This window comes from Panthera pardus, unplaced genomic scaffold (assembly GCF_024362965.1).
Source record: "Panthera pardus isolate Hobbes unplaced genomic scaffold, ASM2436296v1 HiC_scaffold_18, whole genome shotgun sequence".
NCBI lineage: Eukaryota > Metazoa > Chordata > Mammalia > Carnivora > Felidae > Panthera > Panthera pardus.
In genome coordinates this window covers 20,611,314-20,624,543 of record NW_026526743.1, presented here as the reverse complement: position 1 = coordinate 20,624,543, position 13,230 = coordinate 20,611,314, and the positions used below count along the sequence as shown (strand labels likewise).

Genomic DNA, 13,230 nt, shown 5'->3' with positions numbered 1-13,230 from the left:
CAGAAACATGTAAATCAAGGTGATATGTCGATCACTTGATGACCAGAGGCTCATAAGAACATAACCCTGTATTTCCTACAGGGCTCAGTATTGCTAATTCAGTTTTCACTGCAACTTAATAGAATGTGACTACTGAGAAAAATGAGTCAGTGAGTTCTCAAAGTTGTGATTTGCTTCTCTAGCATCCTCTAAAGTGGTGGTTCTTATGGAGGGTCAGTTGTGTCCCTAGGAGACATCTGAAACGTGCAGATACATTTTTGGTTGTGACAGCTGGGGTAGATTGAGATCGTGCTACTGGAATGGACGGAACTGCGACAGATATTGCTAAACATCCTACAATGTCCCTAGAACAAAGAATTATCAGGCCCCAACTGTCAAAATACCAATAGTGTTAAAGTTCAGAGTTGCTCATAAAGGTAAATATGAGTATTTTCTATCACCACAAACTCATTGGTTCCTCCGTTTCATTTCGTCTAAGTCATTTGTTAAGATCTTCCTTCTAGAAAATTCCAAACATATAAAAGGGTAGAGAGACTCCTCTGATGGATTCCCACCTGTCTGTCATCAGCTACCACAGTTACCAACTCACGACCAATCTTGTCTCCTCTCTACCCGCCATCTTCAGGCTGGATTATTTTGGAAAAACCCCAAGACGTCATATTCCGCATTTGTAAATATATCAGTATATTTCTTTAAAGGGTGGCAACCCCTTTCATAAGTATTACCATGTTACCATTATCACACTTAAACAATTGGGAAATTTCTTACTATCAAATACCCAGTGTTCTCATTTTCCTGATTGTCTTGCAGATTTTTAATACAGTTTTCGAGATCCAAATAAAGTCCACACATTGCAGTCATTTGCTCTGTCTCCTTGTTTCCTTTAATCTGTAGGTTTCTTTCCATCTTTTTTTCTTGTAATTTTTTGTTGAAACCCCAGATTCATTTGTCTGATAGTTTTTCACTTTCTGGATATTGGAGGAGCCCCGTGGTGTCATTTCATGATTCTCTGTTGCCTGTATCTCCTATGAATTGGTAGTTGGGTCTGGAGGCGTGCTCAGGTCCAGGTTCTGTCAAACACGTGGTGCCCACTTCCGCATCGGGGACATAATGTGCACCATCTCTTTTAGGGTTTAGACTGATCCAATGCTAAGTTCTCATTTAGCCTTTCCTCTGATGGGTTAGCACCATTCGTGACCATTACCTAAAGCCGTTAACTTCATAAGGACAGTAATATTTGAATTCTATATTTCCTTCCATCATTATCAGATGGAATTCATCTCTAGAGAACAATGAATTCTCATCAACTGTTTGGTAACTCAGAATTTCAGTTCCTAAAGAAAAGGTTGGATTGCTCCTTTCCCTGTGTTTTAGCATGAGTTGCCCTCTTGCATCCGCTAAAGGTTTTGCTTTTTATATATCATCAGAAAGCATGGGTTTTTAACATCTTTGATGTGTTTCGATCTTTTGCATTATTCTTCTTATTGAAATTGTCCAATCTTTGGTCAGCGGGATGCCCTTCAGATTGGCTGCTGTCTTTTTGACAACATTCCGGGAGTCGTTGAAAACTCCCTCGCTTTTTGGCATGACAAGATATTTCTTATCCACTCGTGTATCTCCACCCTGACCTAGGATCCACCATTTCTCCAAGGAACTCAGTTCTCTTTAGTGGCTATTTAGAGCCCACAGTTTGGATCGATGGTAGGGATACTTTTTACTACTAGATTGGTCCTTGTTTCCAGTCCTTTTTAGTGAGAAGAGGCAGGAGATGTGAATTTTTTTTCCTAGAAGAAAATAGGAATATAGTTATTTTCAGTTCAAAGTTAGTATAACAGGGTTTTTACTTTTTTTGATTTTATATTTGTATGTCTTTCTCCTTAAGTTGAAAATTTTGGTTTCTTACAATATTAACATTATCATTTAGCTGTTGTGTACAACTGTGCATATACACGCAGTGTGTATACACACACACACACACACACACACACAATACTTTCAGTGCAGCAGTAATTATGTTGCTTCTAATATGATTACCTGAAAACAATTCAGGCTGTCTTTGTAGTTCTTTTTGTCCTTAAGATAAAACCAACTACGTGTGTATGTCTATGTGTGTGTGTATATATATATATATATATATATATATATATATATATATATATATATAATTTTTTTTTCACGTTCCTCTGTCATTGGAAAGAGTTCTTTCTGTGTGACCAAGCCACCAACTTAATAGGTTTGTTTTATATTTCTTTTGTTTTTTCCAGGATTGTTTTGTAAAAAAATTTTATTTTGGTTTTTTATACTTCTAAAAAAAGTTTATTTTACATGGTTCCAAAGTCAAACAGTAAAACAGGAAGCATTCAGGGAGGTGTCCTTCCCCCCCTGCCCCTTCCATCTTATTTCCTTCTACACTCTTTAAGTAACCATTTTTTTTTAGATTTTGTTTTATTCTTCTACTATCAGTATTTTTCCCCTAGTCTCAGTATTTTTAATATAAACAAATACTTTATATATTCATATATCTCCTTTATTGCTGTATACACTGTTCTCCTTTTTTTGCTTTTTCATTTGTCAAAAATCTTGATCACGCTATAATATAACATGAAGATACTCCTAATTCTTTTTGTAATTGCATAGTACTCCGTTTGTGTGGATAACCATAGTTTATTCAGGTAGCTTTCTTGTCTTCATCTGCTCAGGCTGCCATAACAAAATACCATGGACTGGGTGGCTTAAAAAAACTAATTTAGCTTCCTAGAGTTCTGGAAGCAGGAAGTCTGAGGTTAGAGTTCCAATCCTGGTTCTGGTGAAGAGTCTCTTCTTGGCTTGCAGCTAGCCACCTGTCGCTGCACCCTCACGTGGAAGACAGAGAGCCAGCTCTGGTGTCTCTTCCCACAAGGTCACTAGTCCCGTCACGAGGGCCCCACTGTCATGACCTTGTCTAACCCTAATTACCTCCCAAAGGCCACACTTCCAAATACCATCACGTTAGGGGTTAGGGCTTCAGCTTATGAGTTCTGGTGGGACACAGACACTCAGTCTGTAGCACGCCTCTGTTAGTCTGGCAAGACTGCCATAACAGACCAGGTGGCTTAAACAACACAAATTGATTTTCTCTCAGGTCTGAAGGCTGAAGTCCAAGATCAAGGTACTGCCAGGGTTGGTTTCTGGTAAAGCCTCTCTTCCTGGCTTGTAGATGGCCACCTTCTTGCCATGTCCTCACTTGGCCTTTCCCCTGTATGTGTGCACAGAGAAAGCAAAAGAGCTCTCTCTTGTCTGTTCCTCTTCTGAGGACACCAGTCCTATCATATTATGGCCCTATCCTTATGACGTCTCTTAACCTTCATTACCTCCTTATAGACCCTATCCAAATACGCATTGGGTTTGGGCCTTAATACAGAAATTTGGAGGGATACAGTTCAGTCCAGAACACCTCCTGCTGATGGACATCTGGTTGCTTCTGATCTTTTACTTTTAAAGAGGGCACTGCAGGAATGATCTGAGGCCTGTGTTCTTTTGTGTTTTTGCCAGTCTGTCTTTAGGACTGATTTCTAGGCCAGATCAAAAGGTAAATGCACATGTAATTTTGCTTGGTGGTGCTAAAATTGTTTTCCCGACTGTAGTGTATGAGAGACCTTACTTCCTTAGAACCACACTGAGTATGTCGTCAGACTTCTTTTTTTAAGTTTTTTTTTTTGAGAAAGAGCGTGCCGGGGAGGGGGAGAGAGAGCCGGAGAGAGAGAATCCCAAACAGGACCCAGTGCAGGGCTCCATCTCACGAATCATGAGATCAGGACCTGAGCCGAGATCAAGAGTCAGACGCTTAAAATGACTGAGCCACCCAGGTGCCCCTGTTGTCAGACTGAATTTTTTTTCCAAGCTGATAGGTGAGAAATGGTATCTCAGTGTAGTGTTAATTTGCACTTACAGTAGGAGCAAGGTTGAGCGTCTTTTCATATGTGTAAGGACTATATGCATATTTTCTTCTATGAACTATCTCTTCATGCCTTCTATTAATTACTCAGCTTGGTTGCAGTGGTATATGACCTCGATATAGCCATAGAATTCTGCAACAACAGGTTTATCTCTTGCTTTTATTATCCAGCCCCCGTTTGGAACCTGCTGTTGTCATGACAGAGGGAAATAGCCACACTGCTGGTGGAAACATGCATCATCTTTTATTAAAAGATGTCACATCCTCTCACATGCCATTGGTCAGAGCAAGTCAAATGGCCAAACCTATCCCAGGGAAGCGGGGGAGGCTACTTACACCCCCAAAAGAGGTATTGTAGGCCTCATGGCAGGAGGACAGAGCAGGGATATAAAATCCTCTTGCCTACATTATTATAAAAGAACATAGGAGCTTTTCTTTTTCATTGTATGCACGAGAATTATAATTTACCTATGTTTGTGTAAACACGTAAACGTCCATCTAATATACAGTAAGCTCTTTGAGGGTGGGACTGTGTTTTTTGCTTACTATTATATCCCCAATGCCTAGCACATTCTCTGGCACACACTAAAGAATCTATGGATGGTTTTAAATGAATGAATAATTTATAATTATTTTTTCCTGATCTTTCAAATATCAACCTTAGGTTTTCATGGCTTAATATATGATAACAAAACTGAGTCTATGAGGACAATTAACCTTCTTCAACGAATGAATATTTACCAAGAAGTTTTTCTCAGTATTTTATATAGAGTTCTACCCATACAGGTATGTTATGTTCTGTGACACTGAATTGTTAATATCACATGAAAGTCAAAATCTGCTATCTTAAGTTGAAACGTTCACATATGTTATTCTGATCTTCAGCTGTCTTGGTAAAAAAGCAACAGTATCCCAATGTTCTCCAGATATGTTGTGAACTTTGCTTTTTACTTGTTTTTATGAGGTATTTTTTACATAGATACTTCCTGGCTTATCATATATGTGTGCAGTCTAGAGACTGGTACATACTTTCATTTAGAAACATGTAATCAGTCACTCCTCAGTTATCCTTGAAATTTAAAAACTGGAAATTAGCAAATCACAATGACCGCTTCGTGTGAATAAGGCAATCCTGGGCAAAGGTAGACGTACAGTTTGTCTAAAGAAAGAAGCCAGAGGGGCGCCTGGGTGGCTCAGTCGGTTAAGTGGCCGACTTCGGCTCAGGTCATGATCTCACGGTCCATGAGTTCAAGCCCCGCGTCGGGCTCTGTGCTGAAAGCTCAGAGCCTAGAGCCCGTTTCGGATTGTGTGTCTCCCTCTCTCTCTGATCCTCCCCTGCTCATGCTCTATCTCTCTCTGTCTCAAAAATAAATAAACGTTAAAAAAAAAAAAAAAAAAAAAAGAATGAAGCCAGAGCCCTCAAGGGCTCCTTTCCCTCTTCTACTCTGCTGGGGGGAAGAAAGTCTGCCTGCCAACACACTTTTGCACAAAAAGGACTGATGATGTATGTTTATTGCTTGTAATTAACAGCAAGATTCCAAATATTACATTTCCAGTGTCATATATTTTTCCAATTTTTTTTTTAAGTAGGCTCCACGTCCAATTTAGGGCTTAAATTTGTGACCCTGAGATTAAGAGTCAACATGCTCTGGGGCATCTGGGCGGGTCAGTCAGTTAAGTGGCCAGCTCTTGCTTTTGGCTCAGGTCATGATCTCACGGTTCATGAGATTGAGCCCCACGTCAGGCTCCAATGCTGACATCACAGAGCCTGCTTGGGATATTTTCTCTGCCTCTCTCTCTCTCTCTCTCTCTCTCTCTCTCTTTCTCTCTTCTCTCAAATAAATAAATAAATAAACATCAAAAAAATAAATTAAAAAAAAAAGAGTCGCATTGCTCTGTTGACCGAGCCAGCCAGGCACCCCTCTAGTATCATATTTTTTAAGTGACAGTGAAAAGGATTAGGGCTTCCGTAACAAATATTTTTTCTTGTTCCTTTCTTCAGAAATATTTAGAGCCAGTTTATTTTTATATTTACACCTTGTTTGGACTGCAGGCGATCTATGTCACAGCCCTTTACATAACCAGCTGGCTCCTTAGTGGCACGTGGCTGTCAGGACTGCTGGCAGCTTTCTGGTATGTCACGAATAGGTGAGTTGGAATCCGTTTTCCCATCTCCCTTTTGAAGACGTAAGTTAAAACACAGTTACCTCATTTCCAGTTCAAAGGAAGTTGTTCTGGCACATTTGTTTACGTAGGAGTATTTTCTCTTTGGTTTACGTAGTGCTGTGTACTTGTCTTCTTTAGCAAGGTAGAAAGTTCTTCTTATGTATATTTCCAGCTGAGAAACAGAACGTTGAATTATAGGTCAGGAGAATCACCATGATAATTCCAGTCCTATTACAGTTTGATGTGTGATCAATATTTCTCCGGCCACATATCTCATCTCTTAAAGACGTTTAATGATATCTTTACTGTTAACCTTAATAGGGCTGTGTGTCGCTCATAATTAACAAAGCATAAAGGACTGTTCAGATGCCGGAAGTTCTTATGTTACGTAGTTAATATCTATCATTCTAAATACAAGAACACTAAATAGCACTTTTTAAAAAACATAGTCAAGATGTATTGATTAATTTCCTGATCTACAGTAGCAACACCAATGCTCAGTACGAGTGTTAAAAGCACAAGTTCTAATATTGATTTACTTTATAATCCTAAGCAAATTACTTTTTAATATAACCTTATTGAGTGCTTACTGTATGCCAACCACTTTACAAAATGCTTTATTTATATTCTTTTAACAACCCTATAGGGTAGATACTATTAACATTTTAGAGATGAGAAAATTAAAGCTTAAAAGGTTAAGCTTACACACACACACACACACACACACACAAACACACATATTACTTACAAAGTTAAGATGTGTGTATTTATATACTGATAAAGTCATACACACATACAGCCAGCTAAGTCTCGGTCAGAATTCAAATGCAGGGTATGAAACACCCAAGAGTATACCGCCTCTTAACATTTTAACATATTATTCCTGCTACGAGTAAATGAAAGGCAAGTTTGTTGTTCTCTTAAAGTAAATAAAAGACATGTATTGAGTGCCCAGTATGTGTGGAGATGCTTTTGGTACTGGGTAACCAAAAGTGAAAGCTCAACTGTACTTGCCCTCTGGCGGTTTCCGTTCCAGAGGGACAAGAGGCTCTTTCAAAAATTATTACCAGTGACAAATTTAAGATTCAGATTTAAGCACTAGAGAAACACGGAGAGGGAGAATGCAAAACAATGCCAGTTTGCACTAATGAAGTTGGAAGGAAATAAACGTGCGAGGCAGTTAGGCATGGGGTTTGGAATCACCACCGTGGATTGGACCCCAGTTCCACCACTTAGCTAGCTGCATACCTGGGGACAGGTTCCTTGCATTTTCCCAGTGCAACTTGGTATTACAGGGATGATAATGATGAGGACATATCATTACTGTCGAGAACTGACAACCAGAATCTAAGTATAGTTAACGTCCTATATCTTTCCCTTTAGGAAACCTTTCAGCTAATTATAGTAAAAATGATTCCTTTGGCCATTTGTGTTTTCTCTGTGCAGGATAGATACTACGAGAGTTGAGTTTACCATCCCCTTGAGAGAGAATTGGGCTCTGCCATTCTTTGCTATTCAGATAGCGGCAATTACATATTTCCTGAGACCAAACTTACGGCCTCTTTCTGAGGTAAGTTTTTGTAATACTTTATATATATTTTTAATTCTCCAGTTTTGTCTCAGAAACTTCGAAAGATGTGACATGCATAGTGTCACACTGCACGGGAATAGTTCTTATTGCGTGACCAGTTTTTAACTTGAGTTAAACGAAGTTTCCTCTTCCTGAGCCCTCTCCTACTTTGCAAAGAAAATGTTTTCCTTTTTGATGTTAAAAATGTACTCTACATAATCTGCCCTTAAATAGCTGCAGCAAACCCACACACAATGTCTGCGAAACTGTCAGAGTCCTGAAGCCGGTGCTCTTGAGATGTGAGTTGGAGCATTAGCGCCTCCATAAGACTGTGGGGTACACGTTCCCTATGTGGATGTTTCTATGCACAGTGTACACATTCCTTATGTGGATGTTTCTATGCACAGTGTACATGTTCTTTATGTAACTATTTCCGTGCACAGTGTACACATTCCTTACGTGGATGTTTCTATGCACAGTGTACACATTCCTTATGTGGATATTTCCATGCACAGTGTACACGTTCTTTATGTAACTATTTCCGTGCACAGTGTACACGTTCCTTACGTGGATGTTTCTATGCACAGTGTACACGTTCCTTATATGAATGTTTCTGTGCACAGTGTACATATTCCTTATGTGGATATTTCCGTGCACAGTGTACACGTTCCTTACGTGGATGTTTCTGTGCACAGTGTACACATTCCTTACGTGGATGTTTCCGTGCACAGTGTACACGTTCCTTATGTAACTATTTCCGTGCACAGTGTACACGTTCCTTGCGTGGATGTTTCCATGCACAGTGTACACGTTCCTTATATGAATGTTTCTATGCACAGTGTACATATTCCTTATGTGGATATTTCCATGCACAGTGTACACGTTCCTTATGTAACTCTTTCCGTGCACAGTGTACACGTTCCTTGCGTGGATGTTTCCATGCACAGTGTACACGTTCCTTATGTAACTATTTCCGTGCACAGTGTACACGTTCCTTATGTAACTCTTTCCGTGCACAGTGTACACGTTCCTTACGTGGATGTTTCCGTGCACAGTGTACATGTTCCTTATATGAATGTTTCTATGCACAGTGTACATATTCCTTATGTGGATATTTCCGTGCACAGTGTACACGTTCCTTATGTAACTCTTTCCGTGCACAGTGTACACGTTCCTTGCGTGGATGTTTCCATGCACAGTGTACACGTTCCTTATGTAACTATTTCCGTGCACAGTGTACACGTTCCTTACGTGGATGTTTCCGTGCACAGTGTACACATTCCTTATGTAACTATTTCCGTGCACAGTATACACGTTCCTTGCGTGGATGTTTCCGTGCACAGTGTACACGTTCCTTATATGAATGTTTCTATGCACAGTGTACATATTCCTTATGTGGATGTTTCCACGCACAGTGTACACGTTCCTTATGTAACTATTTCCGTGCACAGTGGACACGTTCCTTACGTGGATGTTTCTATGCACAGTGTATACGTTCCTTGCGTGGATGTTTCCGTGCACAGTGTACACGTTCCTTATGTGAATGTTTCCGTGCACAGTGTCACTTTAGGACAGTTAGAGCTCAAATAACAAGTGCAAGGGTTTTCAGAGCAACAGTTTATGGTTTTTCTATTTGGTTTACATAGACATTGGCTGCTTTTGAGAAAACTTATCTGCAAGGCTTTTTCTTCCTAGAGACATGTAAATTATACTCAGGTTTTCTTTTTACAGAGGCTGACACTTCTTGCCATTTTCGTATCAACTTTTCTCTTTAGTCTGACATGGCAATTTAATCAGTTTATGATGCTGATGCAAGCATTAGTGCTGTTCACACTGGACTCCCTGGACATGCTGCCGGCAGCGAAGGTGAGCCGCGCTTTCTCCTCTCGGTGGGGACAGTCGTCATTTAGCGCCGTAGGTCAGAGCGCGAGCTCCAGAGGTGCACATGCTTAGCAGTGAAGTTGAAGCTGCTTCTTCGCTACAGTATAAATCTGCTGTGGCCAACTGAAGTTGAGTAATCTGTGCAGCCTCGTTTGACCAGCTTAACTTTTATTCTGTCTCGATCAATTGTCCTTTGTAGAGATGACTTAAATTTTAAAATAGAAGCTAGCTCTTGTAAAATGTCTTATGATATACTGCCTTTTCCCCCCAAGGAAATCAGTGGGTAGGCAACACCTTTCTGTGGTACTTCGTAAAATTTTCATAGTCACGTTTAACAAGCGTGGGAATCCCTGCTGCCTGGCCAGAGGTCACATAGGAAACAGCAATTTTAAGGAAGCCGTTGTTTGTCTCACCATGTGTGACGGCGGGTATGCGCCGCTATTATTTCATTGCAAGGTGTTTTTCACGTGCAGAAATGTGCTTTAATGTATTGTGTATGTTTTAAAATTTGTTCATCATTAGTAAAGTAACAGTAACTAAGTATTCTCCCAGTGTAATAAAATATTCTCTCCAAGTCTAAGGCAGCAGTAGAGTTGAATACAGAAGAGTCGTGTTCATTTATTCCATGTCCAGAGAGACGCAGCGGTCTTTAGAGACTGACTGAATCTGAATTAGGAAACATTAAAGCCAGCCAGCAAGTGGACATTGTCCTTGGCAGCTAGGACAGGATAGGCACGACTGGGCGTCACCACCCACGTAAGACATTGTCCCATCCGCAAGGGTGTTGCTGCAGCCTGGGAGATACAGAGACAGCTAGACCAACTAGATGTCTGTATGTCTGCAATGTTAATTTGTAGTAATAGGGAGTGCTGAAGTCTAGAAGAAGGTTCTTTTCAGGCCAGAAAGTTTCCACAGAAATGGGAGGCTAGGGCCAGGCCACAAATGAGAAGAGTAGAATTTGGATGGAGTGTGAGGGGGCAGGTTATAAAGGTAAAATACAGGAGGGAAAGCAAGTCGGTGGAGCAAAGGTAAAGCAGTGTTTGTGTGTGGAAAGTACGTGTACGTGATACTAAATCATGGTTATAGAGCTCCACGTGCCTCAAAAAGCCTCGTGTACAAGTGAAGTGAGTCTGTTTATATTTGCTTTTCCTGTTTTGTAACCTGTGTACTTTGGTCATGGTGACCTGTAGGCTCCGGGGAAGGGGTGCCTGGTGCCTCTGTTCCTCCTGGGCCGCATTCCTAGGCCAGCTGGTCTGCCTTTCTCTCTTTGTATGTAATACCACGTTTCCTCCCTTTCCAGCAAGTACTTTTCAAAAGAACTCTGTACATTTTCATATAAAAAATAAATACGTTGAGCTATTTTGAAAACAAATACATAAAATTTTCTGTAGTGTAATTTCACAGAAAAGCCTAAAAATGTGCTTTCCCTTTCACTGACACTTTCACTTCTAGAGATTTATCCTTAGGAAATAATCAACCATGTCCATTTAAGTTGTGCCGTAATAAGAAAACCCTAGCTGGAAACAGTCTAAGTCAATGGCAATAGAATATTGTTAAATAAATATGGTATATTAGTGCAACAGAGTATTACATAACCTTTATTTTCCCTGTCTTGTTTTTAAAAGTAAAACACATATAGGGAAAGTGAGAAAAGTTCCTATACATCCAAGTATTAGCAATCAGCTGTGTGATTGATGTTCTTAAATTCCTTTTGTCCTTTAAATCTTTTTAATTTTTCTGTAAAGAACACGTGTTTCTTTTTCTGTTTTCTTTTAAACTAGAAAACAGAATAAAAGATACAGTTTTGACACAGTTTTGACGTGCGCACGTGCGCACACACACACAAAACCAAAGAATAACAGTTAATTTATGTCTTATTTGGTTCTAAACTTTTGTCATTGAAACTGTGTCAATGTTAGTGGTGGTCATTGTAAGTATGAAAATTTAAGGAGGGGCAGCTTAGTAAGGAAAGAATCCTGAGTTGCAAAACCAAGCTGCTTTTATCAAGTATGAAAATAACTAGCTCTTTAAATTTCGGCAAGTGGTTTAACTTCTTGCAGCCTCAGTGTCTTTATAAATTGGAATCACTGATCTCTAATCATGCCAAATGGGAGAGTCAGAATAGTTGGGAGAGAAAAAGGTAATGCAGATTCAGAGCCTGATGTGGTGACAAGAAAGAGTAGCCTCTTCAGTGTGTGTCATCTTTTCATGGTCGATGGAAAGAAAGAAACTCTCTAACCATCAAAAGCTCAAGTTTCACTTAGGTATGTGTATAGGCTTTGAAACTATAGAGCAGAACAGTAGATGGTATTATAAAGCATATACTTTTTTATATTAAAGCCGAAGAATATGGAGGCTGATAAAGTTTTATTAACCCATTGTGAAAACAACAAGACGCATTAATGATCACTACCTAAGAAGAAATTTTAAAGGACTCCATGTGGTTCCAGACAAGATGGAGTAAATGCACTCCCCTCTATTCCTCCCACTAAGTACAACTAAAAGCCCTGGACAATATATATAAAAGAAACATGAGAAGATTTTAAGGGGCGAAGAAAAAAAAGCAGGCTGCTTAGAGCCCCGGCGACTGGAAGAAGAACGTGGCAGTGGGGTCCTTGGATTTTCCTTTTGCCTCATGTATCCCAGAGTAGGTGCTGGAAAAGTCAGCAACCAGGAAACCCCAATGGACTCAATCAGAAGTCCCAAGATAAGCCAAAGGACCAGAAAAGGGGAGGCGGGATATCTCTAGCAAGATAGAAAACCTTTAGACATTGATTGTGTACTTAGCCAAACACCACGGAAAAAGCTTCACTCCCACCTCCATCGGCAGAAGTTCAGTGGGGAAGCTGGACTTCCGCCCTCCCCCAGCTGTAACAAGATAGTCCTCACTTCCTGCTGGGGCTATGTCAGAAGAAATCTATTGGGGAGGCAGCGCTTTCACTGTCTCCCAGAAGCGTCAGTGAGGGCCACATCCAGTGGTTAGTGAGATATCCCTTCCCCTCATCCAGTAGTAGTGACATATCCCTTCCTCTCCCTGACAGGATGGTGTCGGAAAAGACCAACAGGGAAGCCAGAGTTTTAACCACCATAAGCCTTGGGGCACCTGGGTGGCTCAGTCAGTTGGACGTCTATGACTCTTGATTTCTGTTCAGGTCATGATCTCACCATTTGTGAGTTTAAGCTCCACATCAAGCTCTGTGCTGACAGTGCAGAGACTGCTTGGGATTCTCTCTCTCTCCTTCTATCTCTGTTCCTCCCCAACTTGTGCTCCCACTCTCTCTCTCTCTCTCAAATATATAAACGTGAAAAAAACATTTTTTTTTTAAAGTAACAAACCTCCTTCGCTCCCTTCACCCTCCCCCCGACCCCCAACAGTGTCAGCGAAGGGCCATGTGAGGAGCAGTGTGGAGGCGTCCCTTCCCTTCCCAGCCAGGATGGTATCAGCAGAAGCCTTGTAGGGAGCCTAAAGTTTCATCATCTCCCAGCCATGAGACACCCCTCTCCCCTGTCTCCCAAAAGTCAACAGAGGCCAAGTGGAAAACCTAGATCTAACCCCATCTGGAAATAATGAGACTGCATCCTTCTTCCCCGACTGGCATGGCACAGAGGACGCCTCCTGATACAGAAACTTAAATAAGATCCAGAGTCCAGTAACATAATACAGTGCGATTGAAGATCG

General features: G+C 40.6%; 1 protein-coding gene across 5 annotated transcripts in view; it reads left to right on the top strand.

Moving 5' to 3' along the window:
- The window catches only part of DPY19L3 (dpy-19 like C-mannosyltransferase 3), a 78,046-nt gene that overhangs the window by 28,458 nt on the left and 36,358 nt on the right, over positions 1-13,230 (top strand). For all 5 annotated transcript variants that reach the window (XM_053906050.1, XM_053906049.1, XM_053906052.1 and 2 more), the window contains 4 exons: positions 4,599-4,720; positions 5,937-6,082; positions 7,547-7,670; positions 9,402-9,536. In XM_053906050.1, coding sequence (XP_053762025.1) covers positions 4,599-4,720; positions 5,937-6,082; positions 7,547-7,670; positions 9,402-9,536 — 527 coding nt within the window. The remainder of the gene's footprint in view (positions 1-4,598; positions 4,721-5,936; positions 6,083-7,546; positions 7,671-9,401; positions 9,537-13,230) is intronic.